This window comes from Micropterus salmoides, unplaced genomic scaffold (genome assembly GCF_014851395.1).
Source record: "Micropterus salmoides isolate LMB-PRFRI ecotype aquatic unplaced genomic scaffold, ASM1485139v1 Ms_hic_scaffold_5, whole genome shotgun sequence".
Lineage (NCBI taxonomy): Eukaryota > Metazoa > Chordata > Actinopteri > Centrarchiformes > Centrarchidae > Micropterus > Micropterus salmoides.
Window position 1 is genome coordinate 25,455,098 of NW_024044237.1, and position 24,029 is coordinate 25,479,126.

Genomic DNA, 24,029 nt, shown 5'->3' on the forward strand with positions numbered 1-24,029 from the left:
ATGTTTGATCTGTTGCCCTCGGGGAGACGTTACAGGTCAACCAAATCTCACACCAGCAGGCTGACGAACAGCTTTTTCCCCTGGGCCATACGAACTGCCAACACCCATGGACACTCACACAAATAAGCCTCCAATTCACCCAATAACGCCCGAAACAGCAGACAATTCAGCCCACTTCCTCCCTACTTTGCACTCTTGAAATAACTATAGACACTTTAAGACCCGGCCGATCGGCCGATATCTGCAAAACGATAAATCAGTCGGGCTCTATTTGATAGTAATAACTGTTTGTTAAACAGTACACTCAATAAGCAGCTCTGCCAGTTGCCCCATTTTCATTCCATACAGGTTTTTAAAACTTTCAGATTTAATTAAATATAGCCTCGGTCTTCTTCTGTTACTTTCTCTTATTCCATAACTCCCATACACACAAACTCAAACCCATTTTTGTCTCTCAGACCTTTAATGCAGACCTACATTTCATTTGCTGCTTCAGGGAATTACTCTGTGAGTGTCTTTAATGGTCATCACTTCCTCCGGCTCTTCTTTTTCCAACACTTTTTCATCTATGTCAGGCTTGTCTATCTGTAATTACCCTCAAGTAAAAGACCAAAGATGCCCTTCAGAACCCTCCTGTCTACGTGCCTACATTTCTAAAAAGTCCCCTGTATGGATTTCATCCTCCTTTCAAAGCCAAACATTTGGTAATGCAGTCACATCTTTAGTGTGTCTGTGAAAAAAATGTTTTTTAAAGGCAGGCTTTTATGAAGCAAGGGTGTCAGCTAAACGTCAAACTGTTACCGTGTTGTCCTTTTGTATTGTCCGCCTAGCTCATCAGCCGAACTCTGTCAGAAATTGTAATTTAATGCTGAATCGTGCAATGAGCCGCAGCATGTTTTAGCTGACTGCAAAGTAAACGCAGGGAAGCTATCACCTTGGTGCTGTCCTAGAGTTAGGGTGTGTGTGTTTTTGGCTTTGAGTATGTGAGTGAGAGAGCAGCCGTGAGTGTGGGCATGTTCCAGTTTTAATGCCATCATCATTGCCAAGGTCAGGGGACGAAGGCTTTTGGGCCATGTGCCAGAGCAAGCTGTGACATGAGGAGGACAAAACCATAAAGTAGCTTTGATGTGTTGTACCATAACTTTGCTACAGGCTCTCCAGCACTAAAGCTTCATGACTGGATAATAGCTCCTCTTGGGCCCATCATTTAAAATTTCAAGTCCAACCTTTCGAGTACTGTATAAAAAATACAATTTATTTTTTCTAATTTAGGGGATGACTGGTGGAAAGTCATATGATTTAGGCCACAGCTTTATAGCCATGGGAAAGGGATTTCAGCAGCTCAAAGTGTTCATGAATGAGTCCTACATTTCAGATCTGCTTGAGGTACTTTTCACACAACTGCTGAGTACAAATTGTTCAGTGTGTCAGTCAAATACATTATAGTTTTATGATGGCTGCTTTAAGAACAGGATATTAATTTTTGTTTTATATTTGCCCACAACATATAGGTACACTTTGAACATTTACATAATACAAAAGGTTGTTTCACACCTGTTGTTCAGTTAACTTAAAACTGTTGTTTAAGCATTCTACTAAAACTGAAATCCATTTTTATGGTTTATATTTATTTACTTCAGACCAATATTTAATAGTTATTTTAGTTTTTATATTTTAAGCTCAAATCAGATTGATATCTGTAGTATCTATTTCTTACTTAGAAATACACTCAGCTGCCAGTTTATTAGGTACACCTAGCTAAAGCTAATGCAGTCTAACAGTCTAACAATAAATTATTTATATATATATATTAGGGCTTTAAGGATTTACATAGTCGAATCAGAATCGTCAAGTCCTACCTATAGTCGACTGATAGTTGAATCACCTGTTTTTTTGTGCGTGGCGATTGCGAGCGGGGGGGTTTACACATGGCAGCTCCGCTTTAATCCTTAAGCTGCAGAGCTGTAGTCTCTTTTCATTCAACTTACACTGTAAATTTCCAGCTAAACTGAGGCTTTTTGAAGATCCTTCTCTCTCTCTCTCTCGCCTGACATCACCAGACTGATGCAGAGTTTTATGTGCATTACTGCTGCCGACAACTGCATGCTCGTCACGGGTCTATTTTAAGTAGCCGGCTGTTTAAAAACGATAAAATACTCTTTATGTGGTTCATCAACGGTGATAAATTATCCAAAAGTCCCGTGAGGTGCGAACAAGTTGGCACAACACCGGGAAGCCGGGGATCGGTCTCTTCAGCAAATGTTCCTCCACTGCCACTGCACACATACACGCTACTGCGATGCTTCGACTGTGAGATTGACAGTCGAATCAGGCTCCGCCCATCAAAGCATCGAATCTTCGACTATTCAGGGTCATCCCTAATAAATAAATAAATAAATAAATAAATAAATATATATATATATATATATATATATATAGTTGACCTTTTGCTTTTTTTGTGCAAATGAACCAAGAGCTGTAAAGGTACTGATTCAAACATTGGACAGTTTTTGGTGATGTCATCCTGCATCATCAGCGCTACATGCACCTAGAAGGGGGAAATCAAATACTGATGACTGGCAGCAAGTCATGCTTCTCTGTACTGCACCTAATGTGTTTATTTTCCTTTTCTGTTGTTCACAGCTCATGGGGAAATAACTGATTATGTGCAGCTAGACCTAAAATGTCATGAATAATGACAAACAGCTAAAAATAAGGACAAAAAGCATGCTTATTGTGGGCTACAATAGTATTACACACTAACTATGCTAAATATAAAGCTACAGCAGCAGATGTTTAGCTTCGCATAAAGTCAAGACAAAAGGGAAAAATGAAAAGCTTGGTTCTTTCCAAAGGTAAAAAAATCTCCTTACCAATACACCATAAATTTCATTAATTCACACATTAGATCTCCTTTGTTTAATTGGTTGCCAGCTAACCACCGGAGACTCCAGAAAGTAACTGCACTCATGCCAAGAAATAGTCCAGTCCTCACATGCTGATGTTTATATAGATTTCTTATATATCTACAAATCGCTTATGGGATAGCTTTCTTGACTATGATCACCACATTAATTTATTAGTAACTTAGCATTTGAATTCATGCTAAAATCTCATCTCACATTCTGATATCACAAAATCATTTGGTTGGTCTGAATAATGGCTTTCACCAATGTGAATGTAATCTTACTGAGCTTGATTTATAAATGGAAAAGGCATTTTGTTAAAGCTGTAACTTAAAAATATTTTTCCTAATTTTCATTCCAGTTCTTATTACAGCAAATGGGCAGCCTCAAAGCCCAAACTTTCTCCAAGCATGTTTTGCATTAAATCATCAATAAACAAATTAGGTTTTTCCAGGTTAAAAAACAGCATTAACTTCAAAACCCAGATGGTTTAGCATCGATTTCCCCATTTCCTCTGAGCAGACTTAACCAGTCATGCCCACAGTCCATGGAAAGCCTGATGTTTCTGAGATTAGATCAGTCAACATTTATCTTTGCTCAGTCAGTAACGTCCTTCATGCTTCTGACCATCGACACCAAAGGATCAACCTCCCTCTTGCCAGAAGGATTTGATTTTCATGCCGGGGATGCGTGACTGTAATATAAAAATTATTCAAACATATTATTCCACATTATCGCTTATTATTCTATATTTCAATCATGGTATGGTCATAGAGAAATCTTGTGGATCTCGTCATTATCTTATCGTCATGTACATTAGTTTTCATGTACTTACTTCACTGAACCATTTTCTGGCTCATTGCTGTAGTGAGCAGGGATTTGGTTTTATTGATAACTCAACTAACTTCTTTCTGGGGCTGCCCCAACCTGCTGAAAGCAGACAGATTTCACCCTATTAGGACAGGCGCCGCTATTTTCTAGCCTATATTCCTGCTCCTAGTCTGGCCCTGCTCAACATATAGATACCAATTTGATCAAGTAACAGTGACTTTCAACAATTGTGTGATTTCTCATAGTTTGTCAGCCAAAAATCTTGGTGTTACGTTTGATCCTACTCTCCCTTTTGATCAGCACATTGAAGATACAGTATAACCAAGATCGCCTTTTTCCAGCTATCCAACATAGCTAAAATGCAGTCTTTTCTGTCCTTGGCTGATGCAGAGAGCCTAATTCACACCTTCATTTCATCTAGATTTGATTATTCTAATGTTTTGTTCTCAGCCCTACCAGTACAAAAAAGCTTCAGATGGTTCAGAACTCAGAAAAAAAAGAGAATGTTTGACCATATTACACCAATTTTAGCTTTCCTTCATTGGCTCCTGAGGTTTCTTCCTTTTATTCCCTGTTAAAGGAGTTTTTCCTTTACAAAGTCAAGGGTCTAAGAATAGAGGGTGTTGTAAGCTGTACAGATTGTGAAGCCCCTTGAGGGAAACTTGTGATTTGTGGGCTATATAAATAAAATTGAATTAACTCTCACAGCAGATTCCTCTGCCTTAGTAGCATGTCATGATAAGGTGGGAAAATATGTGAAATTAAATGCACTACAAATGTCAAAAAACTTTCAGTGGTAGAAAATGTGGATGTCACCTCATTTGGTTTCTCCTGTTACATTCTTTATCCAATTCACCCAATTTTCATTTGTGTAATGTGGCTTAAAAATAGAGTAATTTTCACACACCCGGTTTCATGGATTTTTTATGATGTGTCCTTGACTGGCTGAGGGAGAGAAGAGATATATTCATGATAACCTCTGAGGTGTTAGCCTCGAACTAAAACTTTTTTTTATTTGTTCCCAAGGCCTTTTCAGGCTTTTTCATTTGCTGGACTGAAACTGGAAAGCAGATTGAATTTATAAGGCTTACTCAAGGTATCAAAAATCCTAACGGTTGTTTTAATTTAGGCAACGATTATGACGATTATTTAATTAGTATTTATTATGATTTTTCCCAAATTATAACATATATGTTTTGTAAGATTATGATTTTTCTTGTAGATTTTCTTGGATGTTCTTACAATCTGATTGTGAAAATTATTAACTGTTCATTATTTTTGGACTTTGGACTAATATTGTCTGAAAATGGCTTTCTGGATCCACCTTATATGAATTCTCTATATGCATATACATAATAGTTGTATGCATGACACAATAATAAAAATATCATACATTCTTCCATTCATACATATAAAATCTCTCTCTGTTTCTTAATTAAAACTGATGGATGCTGTACCTTCAGTGATTCAGTGCCAATCAACCAACTGTAATCTGAGTGTATGCTGTTTATGGTTGAGGCTTCCAATGAAATAATTTTGTCTCTTTTCTTTCCTTCTCCATGTTTGACAGACCTTCTGCCTCCAGCCACCAGGGAGCGCCCTCCAGGGTGTAAGACGGTATTTGTTGGTGGTCTGCCCGAGAACGCCACTGAGCAGCTCATCGTGGAGGTCTTTGGACAGTGTGGCGATATAGCTGCCATCAGAAAGAGCAAGAAAAACTTCTGCCATATCCGATTTGTTGAGGAGTTTACTGTAGACAAGGCTCTCCTCCTCTCTGGTAAGGTATCTTCAATTTAAAGTCAGTACATGTGATTTTTCATTATATTTTTTATTTAAAAAGGAATGTTTTTTGTCTGTTAAGCCTGGTTTGTGTTTTTTCTGCCAAATCCTCACAGTTCTACAATGAAAAGTCCAACAACCCCCCTAACCTTGTTTTTAGGTGTGTATTGGTTTAAACTGTGCTTAAAGGTCAGACGATAACAGCTTTCTTTCTTACTCGGCTGGGCAATAGTGAATCCGTAGAGACCACTTGTATTGTCTTCCCACTGCTATCAGTGCACCTGGCCCTCTCCCAGTGCCCCAGCATTCCTTCATCTCAGGTGGAGGAAGAATGATGAGCTGTTAACCTTTACTCAGATGGAAATGAAAGGGCTGATATCTATCACTCAGCACTACAATTCCCCAGCCTCACACATTCATGGGACCATTTGGCAGATGGATAAATATATATGGGCATCGATGGACAGGTTGATGGAAAGTTTGCTGCACCCCATACAGATTATTTGGAAGTGAACAACACTGGACGTTTTTTTACTTTAGAGAACAAGAGAGTCATACAGCTCCGGAAGCCAGAATAAGATGAAATTAATAGAGCCCTGCTATTATATCAGTCATGATCCTTTTTCTGAAAATATGCACCTTTATCATTTGTACATCTATACTGTGTACAAATTTAGTTATTTTCTGCACCTGTGACTATGTAATAATTACTGAACATGCCAACTGGTACAATTACATAATTTTGAATATATACAGCTGCAGTTTTGTGAGTGTTACCTCATATTTTATGGTCCTAATACGTTTTGTTCTTCACTCCTCTGTTATGTAAATGTGGAAAATTTGCTGCAATTTAATAGGTCAAGGGCTGTGTGCACACTTTATCGCAAATGTAAAATATTCATAAGTGATTAATGAAGAGGCCCTGCGATGGACTGGCGACCTGTCCAGGGTGTACCCCGCCTTTCGCCCGATGTCAGCTGGGATTGGCTCCAGCCCCCCACGACCCTGTACACAGGATAAGCGGTTGACGATGGATGGATGGATTAATGAAGATTTGTGAACAGATGTACAGTTGAAGTTGGACAGTGGTGGTGTAGAGGTTAGAGATGCATGTGTGTAACTGGAAAGTCACTGCTTCAATCCCCAGTCAGATTTATCCAATTTAAATCATTGCCGGTTTGCAGATCCCACTGACATTCATCAGATACATCTGGTTAGCTAAAATTGAAAAGAAGTGCTTGCCTCTCCCTCATTACCACCAGTGAGATGTGAATGTGTTTAACTGCATGAAGCTGGATTTATGACAGAAAGTGTTAATGGCTGAACCGCTGTAGATACGTACAGTGTAGGTTTTGATTTATAGATGTTACCACTCAACACAAAAAATATGTTTTAATTATATTCCCCACAATAAATGCTTTTCTTCCACTTGCTTTGTGATATAGAGCAACAGAGCACTAAAAATACACTTGGGTTTACATCCAGGTAACTTCTAATTCACCTTGTCTCATTACAGAACATTACATTACAGAACATTAATTCACTGCTGTCTTAAATAAGGACAGCTGTACAAGTTAATATGTTATGAATGCATTACGATCAAGTCACCAACATTGGTAACAGAGCCAAACATCAAGCAAGACAATACAAGAGAGCATTAATATTTAATAGTCCAACAGAAAGAATGCCAACTCAGTGTCTATCTTGCAGCATTTTATTTCACGAAATCTATGCCAACGTCTTGCAAACTGTTTTAGCGTTTTTTTTTTAATTTCACCGCTGATTGTGCTGACTGTCCTGGTGACCAGTGAAAGTGTAGTTTTGGCTCTTTCCCCATTCATTTACATAGGGGCCTGGTCTTGTTAGTCTGAAATAACTGCCCGGAGGCGTTACCAAGCTGTCTCCCGAGTGGCAGGACTTGCCTATAAGGACTTTGATAATAATCACTCTTACAAGGTCATTCCACCTGACAAATGAATGCGCTCACATTTAAAATCAACCATTCAATGGGATGCTATTTTAACTGCTCCTAGAGAAGAATAGGTCTCTCTTTTCATCATGTGACGCCAGCTTATGATTTTTTTTTATTTTATCTCTATCCCGCAGCTTTTCCTGCACAGATGCCTTAAATCTCTCCATGTGAATTGCTGGCTATATATTCCCTCTTCACAAAGCTCATTTAAAACACCAGCCCCTGCAATAATACCTTCTGCATTATTTAATGTGTGTGTATATGGGTGCTTGGGTGTGTGTGATTTCATCTACCTCCTCGCTACAGTAAGACAGGAGCTATAAGTCCATATATTAGCCAGATGACAGACCTGTGTTGCATTCTCATAAATACTACTTTTCGTACACCATGGCCTCTTCTCCCACAAACACGTGTACACAAACATTCACACACACATATACACATTACAGGAGCCTCGGCACACTGAGGTCTACCTTTATGAAATATTGAAGCAAAACGAGAGCCTAAAGCAGGGAGAGCAGACTCGAGAAACAACCCAAAACTTACACTCGTTTCTTTTTTCGACTGGCACCGACATCCAACTTTATTTCCTTTTTTTTCCAATGAGAGCTTGCATTCATATGTATTTAGAGGGAATGCTGGCCCAGGGCTTTCTGAGCTTGTTTCCTGGTTTTTCACTGCCCACTGTACTGTAAACACCACAGCCTGTCACAGATCATTCAGACCAATCAGTTAACAACAACAACACACCCACACACAGGCAGTGCTAAGTGTCAGGTAGGAGGCGTGGGGTGATCCAGGGGTGTCACTGTAATTAGTGTGCCACACTCATGTACATATAAAGTGAAAAAACTCAAGTGACTTAAGTACTGGCCTATACACCTGAAGTGTAGCTGCAATAACAGGACACATAAAGAGAACAAAGAGTGACCTTGTCATAGACCTGTGTGTATGTGAATGTACCATTTTGTCTTCCTATCTGTGTACATCTGCCAATTTGTGCTTGTCATTCTTATCTCAACTGATCTTTTGTCTATCTGTCTATGTCTGAATCAGAGTAAGTTTTGATAGATAGTGATATTTTACCCTGTTGCCTCTCTCATCCAATCAATGAAATGTCTCAGCTATCTTCTATGTGCTCTGTTTTCACCCTATCTTCCCCTAGACCTCGACTTTTTCTTAATTTGTTTCATCTCCTCTCAAACCTCACCTTCCTCTCCCCAGGTTACCGTATTCGTTTGGGCTCCAGCACAGACAAAAAAGACTCCGGACGTCTCCACGTGGATTTTGCCCAGGCAAGAGACGACCTCTATGAGTGGGAGTGTCGGCAGCGCATGCTGGCCAGAGAGGAGAGGCACCGGCGCAAGATGGAGGAGGATCGCCTCCGGCCGCCCTCCCCTCCTCCCATCGTCCACTACTCTGAGCACGAATGTAGTGCGCTTGGAGACAAGATCAAAGGTTGGTAGACAAACATGCATACACTCTGAGTGTACTTAAAGTGTATGATCATGGGGCCATTGCAAATTAGGACTATGACTAACAATTGTTTTAATTTTTTACACCCATACACAACATATAGAAGAGCAAATCCTCACATTTAAGAAGCTGGAACCAGTAACAATTTGCCACTGTCAGTATTCATGCTGTCATTAGTCATGCTAGCAGTGTGGCTTTAGGGATGGCAATGTCAGTTGGTCAGTCCACCAGTTTAGTCCAGACTGAAATATCTCCACAACTATTGGAGGGATTGCCTTGTGATTTGGTTCAGACACTTAAGTCTCCCTCAGGATGAATTGTAATACCTTTGGTGAGCCACTGACTTTTCATTTAGTTCCACCATCAAGTCAAAATTTTAATTTGTCCAACCCTTTTCTTCATGACCGGATTCTGGCAAAGCTAACGAACATTCCCATCAGCCTCAGCTGTAAATTTTGTTGATGGAACAGTGGATAAGACATAAGACCTTTGGTGTGGGTGATCCAGGTTCAATTCCTGCGACACATCCACCAAAATTGTCCCTGAGCAAGACACTTAACCACAAGTTGCTCCAGAGGATATATAGCATTTGTAAGTTGCTTTGGATAAACACATCAGCTAAAGGAGTAAATGGAAATGTTTTGTGCCAATTGGCAAATGCTACATGCTACATTAATATAGTGAACGAGTTAAACATATCTCCTAGCAGGTTAGCATTGTCATTGTGAGCATGTTAGGGGTGGTGATGGGGCAGTGAATAAGACACAAACCTTTGGTGTGAGAGACCTGGTTGCTCCAGAGGTATGCAACCTCTGACATATATAGCAATTGTAAGTCGCTTTGGATAAAAGCGTCAGCTAAATAAATAAATGTAAAAGTTAGCATCCAGACATTAGCATTTAGCTCAAAGCAATGCTGCGCCTAAGTACAGCATAACAAAACCACTAGCTTGACTGAAGCCAGCATCTACACAGTGTTTCAGTATTTAAACACCCTTGACATTTCATCAAGTGTTCCTTTGTGTCTGCATGACTTTTTCTCATTTGAGTGTCTTATACGTCAGCTTCTTACTGAGAATTCAAAGTGACTTGAGATGAATCATTCCTCTTGACTGCAATGCGTTGTGCTATAATTTAAAATATTTAAATGCTGTATATGGTTAAGTGTAGTTCCAATCAGTGTTCAGAGCACATTTAAGGAGGCTGGGCTGAAGGGACCGCTGGGATATGGGCTCTTGTTGAGCCTGGTGGATTCTTAATGCAAGCACACATCTGTAACATGAGATTCTTTGTTGATCCCCAGTGACATTCCTGCCCTTACACTAGCCTCTTTACTGTAACATTAAAGCTAGAAAGGCACTCGCCCTGTCACTGATCGAATACCACTAATATTCCTCCAGATTGTCTATTAATAATACCGCTGCAGGGGGCATGTATTATGAGACCCGAGTCTGCCTATAAACAGAACAGAAACACCTCGGGGATTCATGCGATAACACCTTGATTCAATATCTGTAGCTGTGATAGCTCATCATTCATGCATGCCGTCTAATAGACCACTGTGTGTGTGTGTGTGAATGTATGAGTGTGTGTGGTTGCGAGTGACAGAGAGAAACTAAGAGCATCTGCAGAACCCTGCTTAAATGAATATAAACCTCTCCAGCTGCTCAATCTGTAAAGGCACTAAGTATTGTTTACGTGTGTGCACATGATGCATGTGCACCACTCTTTGTGTGTGTGTGTGTGTTATGGAGGTCTGAGGCAGTGTGTTGTATGCTGACGTCTGTGTGTGGGAGAGTTTTCTCTCCTATGCTCATCTGACTTGTAAGCAGCGAGGCAGCAGAGGACAGGACAGCCACAGCGGAATAACAACAATAGAAATCAATAAAGTCTCTTGACATCATCTGATTATTCACCAGACAAAGCAGGAGTACTGCCAAACAAACTGCACTTTGTAAACAGCAGCCTTATGACACGGTGCTCACCTTTTATGTAGACATTTGGCAAGGGTTGTTTACCAAAGATATTTATAGGAAAGACACAAGCTGATTGATTTCAACCGAAGCTATTCTTCTTATTGAACCTCCTGCTCTTTTATGTTCAGCATATGGATATGATCATTTTTCTTCACAATCATCTATTTAATCCGTTCTGTTCTTTTCTTACCAAGATGACAGTAAATTCTTGAAGTTATTTTCGTCGCACCATCTTCATGTCCTCATTCTTTCCTCCCAGACACTCCTGTGTGCCACCTGGAGACAACCCAGCACACAACTGGAATAGATGTTGCTAAAACCGCTTGTACAAGCATTAAAATAATGCACAAACACAAATTGAATTGAACTTCAGCTTCATACAAATACAGAGCTTGGATTTGAGCTGAGAGTTGTACAGTGGCCCAGAGGTGTCAGGCCAAATACAAAAGCCGCAACACAAATACAAAAGTCACAACACAAATACAAAAGTCACAACACAAATACAAAAGCCACAACGGAAGTGAGTTGACAACAAAAAAGAAGTTTAGTAATAGCGGATTACTTTCTTTAATGCATGACTGCAGATTAGCTTCACTTAAAGCCACAAAAATAGACTCAAGGAGGTGACCATGGAGACAACTGAAAACATTTTGCTGAAGCATAAATTGAAAACACTCATCAGAAGAGTTGAGCACCCTGGGCATACACTGCACGACTTACTTCCTTAGAAATCTTTTTGTTTTATTCCAAATCACACTGTAGTAAATTGTCTGCGACGTAAAGCCAAAGCTCACGATGTAGGTGACCACATTGTACGGTCCGATGGTCAGCTCCGACCTGAGCGCTCACACTGTAGCCTTACAGCCTGTCGGCCCCTGCTGACTGTTCTGACTCTTGACAATAGTATATGTGGGCAGCATAGCATTTTAATTTTGCAGAGAGAATTGGAGGAAAACAAGCTTTCACTAACAAAGACCACGCCTGCGAAGATATATGATGATAGAGCTTGAGATGGGATCGTATGGAGAGAGCGGATCGAGTGCCCGGATGGTGAGCTGAGGGATGGGGGAGAGGGTTGAGGGATGAGGGGTAGGGGTCGAGGTGTGAATGGATGAAAGGTTGAGGGGAAGACGGGTGAGGGAAGAGGGAGAGGAGTCGGATCTGTGCGGATGGATGGGGGGATGAAGAGCAGACCGGTGTCTGCAGTGTGAGGATGTGCTGGAACCGGCGGAGTCGAGACTCTAGGTGGGGGAGCCGTCTCTTCGTCAGCGGACGAGTGAAAACGAGTCTGTAAGCAGACAAGGGGAGAGAAGGGAGCAAGGGAGAGAGAAAGGAAAAGAAAGGGGTTTGGGTGGGAGGGATGAGAAAGCTGAGTCAAGGGGAGGTGAACAGAAAAGGTGTGCTTAAATACTTGGTGTGTGGAAATTGGGTGAGTTCAAGGCGTGGTCTTGGTTCCCGAATATTTTACTGTACAGATTTTGACTTGATAGCGAGCGTTGTGTTGCCATGGCACTTTCAGACGCCGTTCAACACTTTACACAGGTGCTGTGAGAAAAAAGGCACTGATTGTGGGGAAGCCACTTGTGGTTCTGCTTCAACTGTGCGACAGTCTGACAACAGCCTAACGAAATTTGTGACATGTCAGAAATTGTGCCCGATGGCCATTCGGGAGCTGCTAATCGCTCTTCGCTCCCCTTTGTACACTGCATGGCAAACGCACCCGACGAAGCGATTGTTCGGCCCGTCTCTAAATGAGTCGTGTGGCTCTAGAATCGGGTCAGACACGGGCTGAAATCGTACAGTGTAAGCCCAATAAATCAGGCTTAACTCTGCCATGTGTGGAACACTAGTTTTTAAATAAAATAATCCATCGATCGTCAACCACTTATCCTGCGTACAGGGTCGCGGGGGGCTGGAGCCAATCCCAGTTTACATCGGGCGAAAGGCGGGGTACACCCTGGACAGGTTTCCAGTCCATCGCAGGGCAACCAGTCACACTCACATTCACACCTAACCTATTTTAAAGACACCAATTAACCTAGCCTGCTTGGTCTTTGGATGGCAGGAGGAACCCGGAGCACCCGGACACAGGGAGAACATGTGAACTCCACACAGAAAGGCCGGGGCCGGGGTTTGACCTTCTTGCTGGGAAGAGAGTGGGCGACAGTGCTAACCACTGCACCTCAATGAAATAAAAGAAGCCTAATATCCTTGACTGTCCAAGCTAGTAGTAGCCTATAATAATGGTGTGCTTTCAGGGTTTGAGTTACGTGGGAGCCAGTGGGATCTCCTATGGAAGCAGTAAAATGATTCATCTGTGGAGGTCACTAATTAATTTATCAACAACCATTATTTTGAATCACAAATGATGTATTTAGGGCCCGAGCACAAACCGTGCGAGGTCCCTATTGAAACTGTAAAGATTCTTTTTTTCTTTTTTCTTTTTAGGGCCCGAGTACGAACCGTGCAATGTCCCTATTGAAACTGTAGATTATTATTATTTTTTTTATTTTTTTTATTTTTTTTCTGCAAAGTAAGCTCAATTTTGGGGGCCTAAACATACTCGAAAACTTACCAAACTTTGCACATGTCAGAAGTAGTGAAAATTTTCGTATTTTATGGGTTTCGTGCATGGGCGTGGCAAAATGGCTAGCTAGCGCCACCTAGAAAATTGGAAAAAATTAGCCCCTCGTTCACGTTCAACCTACATGCACGAAATGTTCAGGGGACATGTATCATATCAAGACGCACAAAAAAGCCTCAAGAACCCATACCCTTTAATGAAGCAGCCCCCGCCGCACGCTTCACCTGCGTGTACGAATTTTCTGTGGTACGTGTATCTTGTCCAGACGTACCAAAAAACCGTCTTGGAGCGATGCCCTAAAACCAACAGGAAGTCGGCCATTTAGAATTTTACGTCAAATTTTGGATGATTTACACACTCCATACTTTAACGAACTCTTCCTAGGGATTTAGTCCGACCGACTTCAAATTTCTGCTGTGCCTTCTAAAGGCATTGAAGATGAAAAGTTGTGCTATCTGTGAGTTTTCATCAATGGGCATGTCCGTGGTGTGGCGTCAAAGATCAACTCTTTGCCATGACACAGGAAGTTGTTGTAACTTCAGTGTACATGCTCACATCTGAACAAAACTTTATGTGCTTGATAACTGTCCGGCCCCAAACACATCTACACGCCAATATTCATTTCTAGTCATAGTGACAAGTGCTATGTAGCTCCACAAAGGGGACACAGGAAGTGACATATGCATGCAGCGTCTGAAGCGCGTAGCAAATTCACAGCCGCACCGGCAGAGCTCCAGAATATGCAACGCGGCCGGATCACACCTGGACGTGCTACAAGTGCGAGGGCCCACCAAACGCTGCTTGCAGCTTTAATTTTCATTGTAATTAGTACTATTAGAAAGATAAACAGAGTTAAAGTACACCTGCGCACCGCATGACTGACATAATGGCTGTACTTCTCCACTATTAGCCACTATGGTATACATTTTGAGCGAACAGGTTGAGCGACCTGCAAACATGTACTCAGTTGTATTGCATTGTATTAGACTGTGTATTGACTGCTGCTTGTTTGTTTAGTGTCAATGGCTTTATAATGTATCCTCAAATTAGTACAGCGCTACATATGATAATATGCTTAACTGTGTGCCAGTGGCAAGCAGTGTGTAAAATAATAACACCTTCATATGATGCCATAAATGGCAGAATTGCGGTATCTCCTTGAGCAGTAGTCTTTGATGGCATTTTCCAGGCTATAAACTTTGTTGCAGTATCGCAGACATCTGGGGCAAGTAGTGGACTGGTGTGTGTGTGTGTGTGTTTGTACGTTTGCATGTGTGTGAGAGATGGAAATATGGGACAACGTAATAAGCAATGATGTCTCTCTCTCTCTCTCTCTCTCTCTCTCCCACCCGTTATTTATTTATTTGTTTAGTTATCTCCACTGCTACCGTTAGTTAGAGACCCCCACGAAGCCCATTCAAATCCTGTGTGCATTCCATAATGAGACCTATGTTGCAAAAATACTGTATGGGTCTGTGTATACACCAGTACAACTGTATTAAGGAGATGGCATTAAAATATGAAATTAATGAAATGTTTAGTCGTCTCCGAGGTTACCAGAGACTCCTTGCGTTTTCTTTTGCACATTTTGAGTCTATTTCTGAAGCTAATCTGTACAGACAGCTGTTTAATTGACATAAATATCTATATTTTTGTATTTGTGTTGTGACTTTTGTATTTGTGTTGTGGCTTTTGTATTTGTGTTGTGGCTTTTGTATTTGGCCTGACACCTCTGGGCCACCGTAGAGTTGAGGAGAGTTTTGCTACTTGCTTTCTTTTGTGACACACTTTTATACAGTGTACTGTGAGTGTTAAATGTATACACAGTAAAAGTGTTGATGTTGAAATTGAACTTCTTGACTCCTGCATGTCCCTGATCATCATGGTTTAAGAGTAAATTTGCAGAGGCAGCTTTTTCCTTGCTCCTGGTGATCGTAACTCTTTCCTTTTGTCCTCTTTTGGCTAGATAAAACTTTAGTTGGCAGAGGCTTCTGTTATTGTACTTTTGTGTTATTGATTTTGGCCACATTCCTTTCTCTCCTTTCCTGCCTTTTTTTTCTGCTTTACTTCTATCTTGGTCAAATGACTCAGATTTTGTAAAGGCGGCACTTTTGTAACCTTTCTTGTATAGACTCATTCTCTCCTTCACACTACTTCTACCTGAATGACAAGAAATGTACTTTTCTTTTCATCCCACCATACTAAAATTGATCCAGACTCTCTCTCTCCACCCTCTCTCCTCCCGTCTTTTCTAGATGACAATGTGTTTCCTGAATCAGTGCGTGTGCTCTTGACCTGGCTGGAACGAGGTGAAGTCAACCGCCGGAATGCCAACAACTTCTACTCCATGATCCAGTCCTCCAACAGCCATGTCCGCCGGCTGATTAGCGAGAAGAGTCAGCATGAGAAGGAGATGGAAGAGGCCAGAGACAAGTTCAAGACCGCAATGGCCGCGATACTGGCTCAATGTGAGTCCCCTCTGCTCAGTAACACTGTTAATGTACACTCACCTACAGGATTATTAGGAACACCATACTAATACTGTGTTTGACCCCCTTTTGCCTTCAGAACTGCCTTAATTCTACGTGGCATTGATTCAACAAGGTGCTGAAAGCATTCTAGGATATATCTGATAGGATAGCATCTTGCAGTTGATGGAGATTTGTGGGATGCACATCCAGGGCACGAAGCTCCCGTTCCACCACATCCCAAAGATGCTCTATTGGGTTGAGATCTGGTGACTGTGGGGGCCATTTTAGTACAGTGAACTCATTGTCATGTTCAAGAAACCAATTTGAAATGATTCGAGCTTTGTGACATGGTGCATTATCCTGCTGGAAGTAGCCATCAGAGGATGGGTACATGGTGGCCATAAAGGGATGGACATGGTCAGAAACAATGCTCAGGTAGGCCGTGGCATTTAAACGATGCCCAATTGGCACTAAGGGGCCTAAAGTGTGCCAAGAAAACATCCCCACACCATTACACCACCACCACCAGCCTGCACAGTGGTAACAAGGCATGATGGATCCATGTTCTCATTCTGTTTACGCCAAATTCAGACTCTACCATCTGAATGTCTCAACAGAAATCGAGACTCATCAGACCAGGCAACATTTTTCCAGTCTTCAACTGTCCAATTTTGGTGAGCTCTTGCAAATTGTAGCCTCTTTTTCCTATTCACACCATTCTTTGTAAATCCTAGAAATGGTTGTGCGTGAAAATCCCAGTAACTGAGCAGACTGTGAAATACTCAGACCGGCCCGTCTGGCACCAACAACCATGCCACGCTCAGAATTGCTTAAATCACCTTTCTTTCCCATTCTGACATTCAGTTTGGAGTTCAGGAGATTGTGTTGACCAGGACCACACCCCTAAATGCATTGAAGCAACTGCCATGTGATTGGTTGATTAGATAATTGCATTAATGAGAAATTGAACAGGTGTTCCTAATAATCCTTTGATTATTGAGTGTATACTGTATGTAGTTTGAGGATGGAGAAAAGCTGGGTCTCTACCTTAATGTGTGTTTTTTATACAATTTATTTACCATACTCATATACATATACCTTTGCAGAACATGTATTTATATTATATATATATATTATTTTGTTTTAAATATATTACATTTTTCATGTGTAACGCAGCATAAACAGGGCAATGCAAGTCATGTTTACATTCCCTTTTGCCATTCCCACATACATTTACCCGCAAGCAATTCATATAACATTAATATAACACCAACAATACACAATTCAAATCAGCAAAAACTTCTTTGCAAAAGGTATCATTTTAAGTTTTATCTGTAAATAAGTACTTTACAGAGCAAAATAACAATGCACTACTGTTAATTTAGAAAAGTCAACATGTTAAGGGCAGTACATATATTTTAGGAATAATATAGATAACTATAGTTATAACTAACTATACTACTATACAACTATAATAAAATGTATAAAGATACAAGATATAAACAAACCATAACATGGCCTTTAAGAAGTGATTTTAACACCCCTCTTACACAAATTTTTTTATTTTAAACCAATTTAAAACTCACAGCTTCAAATCTGATTTCAACTAATGCACCTCAATGTCCGTGTCATGAAGGCTTTGACAGCCTTATATGCCAAACTGTGAGTCAAGTATACTTAGGAATTCTCACATTAAATGTTTGTTATACCCTCTGTCTGGGTTGCTGGGTTGAGTCCAACATGTTAAGCATCTCAGAAATACAGAATATTCAGTGGAGAGATATTTATATTCGGCAACTACTTTTTACTTTATAATCTCCAACCTTGGTCTAGAAATAACACTTACTGGCAATGAACACCATAAACTCTTATCATACATTCACTGTATTCAGAAATGTTGATATATTTGTTCATGCTTGGCACAAAGGTTTGACCAAACTCTTACCAGGTGCTGAGTTGGCAAATTGTGTCTTAACATGGAAAATTGTCTCTGGCCCCGGTGACAGAAACAGGAAATTACCCGTGGGTTTACAGGTCAGTGAATAAGCATGGGGCTCTTTGAGTGCATTTATCTAGATCACACATACATATATACAACTTATCCTATGTCACTGCCTCCGGAGAAAAGTGCCCTATGGAATCAGTTAGTACTTTACTTAGGTAACAGGTGCAATCGACCATGTTACACTGCAGTAATTCCCATGACACTCTGCAGTCTGCCGTTTTATCACAGGTCACCGCTCTATACTCTGCATATCAAACGCTCAAATGCCCAGAGAGAAATACCATGACATAAATGCGCTCTAACCACAAGTTTTCATACATACGCTCACAAACACAGACAATTGCTTTTTCTCTCTGAATCTCTCACACATACACAGAAAACGAGCAATACTTTACATTAATGATAAATATAACACAATTTTTTTGCAGGACACATATGTTTCAGGAGCAACTGAACTTGAAAATAAACTTGATGCAGATTCTATCCTTGTGATGGCAGATGTAAGAAGGATTACTCTTTGAATCAAAATGTCGGCACGCACACAAGAAGAAGTGGACTGCAATGACTTAAGCCACACTTGCAATGCTATTGCCTCTACTGCTGCTCTCTAGCTATAGCAAAGTAAGGAATATTACTGACAGAAATAAAATTAGGCAATTCATTTATCATGAATTTCTTAATAACAGTGCTAACACAGTCCAATTCTAGACTTCTGAATCAGATTTATTCATTAAAAGTGGAGGTGACATCTTCCTACATAGCTAGCTAGCTGATTAGCTACACTGAAACATGATCTGTGTAATATTCTGTTAGTCAACTTACAGACATAACTCTTAAATCAACGTATTTCTTTGATCAGTGTGAGAAAGATGCAAGTGTAGTCGATTCATTCGATACTTTAGTCATTCATTAGCCATTCCATAAGGAAGGCTTTAACAATTTATGTATAAAGCTCTCATTATTATAAGTACTGTGTTGTACGGATAACGTATGAACCTATTCGGGGGGGGGGGGGGGGGTGTCTTCTACCTTGTCTTTTGCACTCAATCAGGTTGTTTATCTTTATGTTACACTACCTTTCTATATCACTGCTACACTGAAAGTGTTCTCCTTTTTCCATATTATCTGATACAATTCAATGTATTCCACAAGTATGACATATAAGAAGCCACAACAAACCACAAATGGTGAGTTGAATGGCAGAAAACAACAATTTTGAGGATGTGCCACCTGAGATCAGGTTGTCACTGTGCTGCTCTGTGTGGTGCATATTTATAAGCTTGCTTGTATTGATATCTACATATGTTGTATTGGTTTCAAAGGGTAGATTGAAGTGGGTTACAACCTCCTAGGACTTTCTCTTTCTTTACTTCCCGTTCATTGTTTGTCTCAATTTCTGTCCGTCATTCGCCCTCACTCTCTTTCTTTCTGTGTTTCTCTCTCATTAAAGGCCATCCACATCCAACACAATAATCAATACAAACACTTATTTCTATTCATGAGTTTGGCTTTCGCTCGCTCTAGTTCCACCCATGCAAATGTCAACACAGATTGGTCTCCCATGAGGAATTTTTATACACCACACCTGTGAACAGAAGAAACATCCATATTTACAAGGCTGCTCTTTTGTCAGAGCCCCTGACTGCCAAGGACACCACTATTATAAGCATTCACGCTTCTGTCACCTTGAATAGAATTACCTTTACTGGAAGCTCTAGACATTGTCCCCTGTTTAGATTATTATTTTTGTGTAATTAGTCAATTTAGTGAATGCGAAAACAAAACATGTGATGCACTAAAATTACTGACCACTAACAGGTCTTTCCATGTGAACAACTGTGTGCAACACTATATATGCTTCTAGAAGAGGAGATTGGTTGAAATTATGCAGATTTATCCCCATATTAAAATTATTATTCCATTGATTGATTATTGATTTCTATGACTGCTATGACTTTGTGTCTGCTATAGAGCTGCCTGTTTGAAGACACTCAACTTATGAAAGGCTTCCAGTAGACATTTGATCCCATACGGATGTAACTAATGGCGCAAGATCCACATCCAGTAGACATCTGGGCTTACATGGTATTGTGTATTTTACGGTATGTACAGTGGGTACGGAAAGTATTCAGACCCCTTTAAATTTTTCACTCTTTGTTTCATTGCAGCCATTTTCCAAAAATCAAAAAAGTTCATTTTATTTCTCAGTAATGTACACTCAGCACCCCATCTTGACAGAAGAAAAACAGAAATGTAGAAATTTTTGCAAATTTATTAAAAAAGAAAAACTGAAATATCACATGGTCATAAGTATTCAGACCCTTTGCTCAGTATTTAGTAGAAGCACCCTTTTGATCTAATACAGCCATGAGTCGTTTTGGGAAAGATGCAACACGTTTTTCACATCTGGATTTGGGTATCCTCTGCCATTCCTCCTTGCAGATCCTCTCCAGTTCTGTCAGGTTGGATGGTAAACGTTGGTGGACAGCCATTTTCAGGTCTCTCCAGAGATGCTCAATTGGGTTTAAGTCAGGGCTCTGGCTGGGCCATTCAAGAACAGCCATGGAGTTGTTTTGAAGCCACTCCTTCGTTATTTTAGCGGTGTGCTTAGGGTCATTGTCTTGTTGGAAGGTAAACCTTCGGCCCAGTCTGAGGTCCAGAGCACTCTGGAAAAGGTTTTCGTCCAGGATATCCCTGTACTCGGCCGCATTCATCTTTCCCTCGATTGCAACCAGTCGTCCTGTCCCTGCAGCTGAAAAACACCCCCACAGCATGATGCTGCCACCACCGTGCTTCACTGTTGAGACTGTATTGGACAGGTGATGAGCAGTGCCTGGTGTTCTCCACACATACCGCTTAGAATTAAGGCCAAAAAGTTCTATCATGGTCTCATCAGACCAGAGGATCTTATTTATCACCATCTTGGAGTCCTTCAGGTGTTTTTTAGCAAACTCCATGCGGGCTTTCATGTGTCTTGCACTGAGGAGAGGCTTCCGTCGGGCCACTCTGCCATAAAGCCCCGACTGGTGGATTGCTGCAGTGATGGTTGACTTACTACAACTTTCTCCCATCTCCCGACTGCATCTCTGGAGCTCAGCCACAGTGACCTTTGGGTTCTTCTTTACCTCTCTCACCAAGGCTCTTCTCCCCCGATAGCTCAGTTTGGCCGGACGGCCAGCTCTAGGAAGGGCTCTGGTTGTCCCAAACGTCTTCCATTTGAGGATTATGGAGGCCACTGTGCTCTTAGGAACCTTAAGTGCAGCAGAATTTTTTTTGTAACCTTGGCCAGATCTGTGCCTTGCCACGATTCTGTCTCTGAGCTCTTCAGGCAGTTCCTTTGACCTCATGATTCTCATTTGGTCTGACATGCACTGTGAGCTGTAAGGTCTTATATAGACAGGTGTGTGGCTTTCCTAATCAGTCCAATCAGTATAATTAAACACAGCTGGACTCAAATGAAGGTGTAGAACCATCTCAAGGATGATCAGAAGAAATAGACAGCACCTGAGTTAAATATGAGTGTCACGGCGAAGGGTCTGAATACTTATGACCATGTGATATTTCTATGTCTCTTCATTCTGTCCAGTTAAATATGGTGTGCCTCAGGGGTCGGTCTTAGGACCCATTTTGTTTTCCTTGTATCTGCTTCCCCTTGGACATATTATCCATAAACATGGCATTTCTTTTCATATTTATGCTGATGACACACAAATATACTTGCCCGTCAGATCCACAGACCCTGGAATGCTGAGTTCACTTAACAACTGCCTTTGTGAAGTTAAAAAAATGGATGTCAAATAATTTCCTCCAGCTGAACTCAGACAAAACAGAAATCCTGGTCATCGGGTCCCAGCAGATGGCAAATCAAATACTGCCATCTGCTGGTTCCTAGTAAATCACATTAAGCCTGTGGCAAAGAACCTTGGTGTTTGGTTTGATAGTAATTAAATTTCGAGCAGCACACCACAAAGCTTGTTCAATCATGTTTTTATCAACTTAGAAATATAGCTAAAATTCGATCTATGTTAACTTTTAAGGACACCGAGACCATTTTACACGCCTTCATCTCATCACGCCTGGATTATTGCAACAGCCTTTTCACCTGTTTAACCCAAAAATCTATTGATCGACTCCAGACTGTCCAGAACTCAGCTGCCAGGCTTTTAACCAGAACAAAGAAATATGACCACATTACTCCTATTTTAGCTTCATTACACTGGCTCCCAGTATGTTTTAGAATTGACTTTAAAATTCTATGATCACTTTTAAAGCTCTTCATGGCCTCTCGCCTTGTTATATTTCTGACCTTTTAGTCCCATACGCACCAGCACGTACCTTGAGATCCTCGGGCAGAGGTCTGTTGTCTGTTCCAGAGTCTCGACTGAAAACTAAAGGGGACAGAGCGTTTGCTGTCAGGGCCCCGAGGCTCTGGAACAGCCTGCCCGAGGAAATCAGGTCGGCTGAGTCAGTGAAGTCCCTTCTTAAAACATACTTTTATAGAGAGCTTTTCCCGATCTTATTTGACTTTATTTTATCCCTTTCATTTTATTGTATTTTACTAATTTTATATTAAATTTTCATGCTCTTATCTTTTTTTTGTATTATTCTTTACACTTGTTAAAGCACTTTGTAACTTGTTTTTGAAAAGTGCTCTACAAATAAGGATTATTATAATTATATTATATTTCAGTTTTTCTTTTTTAATAAATTTGCAAAAATTTCTACATTTCTGTTTTTTTTGTCAAGATGGGGTGCTGAGTGTACATTACTGAGAAATAAAATGAACTTTTTGATTTTTGGAAAATGGCTGCAATGAAAAAAAGAGTGAAAAATTTAAAGGGGTCTGAATACTTTCGTACCCACTGTATTCATTCTCTGTGTTGGGGTTGCAGATATTGCTCACCTTCCTTAAAATATATTTTAAATTTATGGACCACCTCCTTCACATATACAATCTTGGCAAGTTCTATTTCCAACATTACTTGGTTAGTTTCAACAACATTCCTGCCCCAAAATCACAACAAGCCAACATTAACCATCACAGCAATTCTATATATTGGCACCACTCTTGAGCTGTCCCAGACCTGTCACTGCTTATAACGCATTCCCCCATTTGATAAAGTGCTGACTGCCGATTTAGCACCTGTTTCTGCTAACTGATCAGGGAATATGAGACCTTATGGTTGTGTCCCTGTTATGGAAAATGAAAAACCTGACCAGAGTGTTGCTACTACAGAAGACTGTGCCGTGGCCCTAACCAGAGCTAGTTTCTGACATGTCTTGTTATGCTTGACTGCCTTCCATCAAAAACACAGGGGAGATCTCCTGGATGCTTCGCTTTCACCAGAGAGATTGTTTCACCACTCAGTGCTTCAAGAGGAGGAGAGAAAAGCCCAGTTAAAGCATCCTCTTCCTCTTTTGTCAGACTTCCTCCCTTCCTTCTGCCATGGAATAAAGGGTGCTCTCTGTTGGGTTTGGCCTGTATGCCCCTTCTGGCTGCAGCCAACACCAAGGCGTATCTCACCAGTAGGGTTTGTCATTAATCCAAATGCAGAATGTTTTCCAGCCTCTTACAACTACATAATATTCAATCTAAAGTAGTTTTGTCAATTCGTTTTTTTTAAGATTTTCCAATGTGACTGCTGGTGTTTGTAGAGACGGCAATAGATTGCAAGTACTTACACAAATGGCAGAGTCACAGCCAGAGGTGGAAAGTAACGAATTACAATTACTCACGTTACTGTAATAAAGTTGCTTTTTTTTGTAATTGTGCTTTTTAAAGTATTTTTTGAATCTGTAATTTTACTTTTACTTAAAGAGGTGGTATTATGCTTTTTGGCTTTTTCCCTCTCCTTTATTGAGATATATCTTTTTTGTGCATGTAACAGGTTTGCAAAGTGAAAAAGCCCAAGTCCAGCCCAAAGGGAGTTCCCACCTCCCACAGAAAGCTCTTTGTAGTCCAGCCCTTCACTTCCTTTACTTGTGACGTCACAATGAACGCGTCATAAAGCTTGCCAAGCGGCTAGCGGG

General features: G+C 40.7%; 1 protein-coding gene across 1 annotated transcript in view; it reads left to right on the forward strand.

Annotated features, from left to right (window-relative positions):
- LOC119888424 (ecto-NOX disulfide-thiol exchanger 2-like) overlaps positions 1–24,029 on the forward strand; it is a 206,533-nt gene that overhangs the window by 158,781 nt on the left and 23,723 nt on the right. Inside the window, exons 5-7 of the mRNA XM_038698979.1 lie at positions 5,308–5,514; positions 8,713–8,946; positions 15,779–16,023. Of these exons, the coding sequence (XP_038554907.1) occupies positions 5,308–5,514; positions 8,713–8,946; positions 15,779–16,023 (686 nt within the window). The remainder of the gene's footprint in view (positions 1–5,307; positions 5,515–8,712; positions 8,947–15,778; positions 16,024–24,029) is intronic.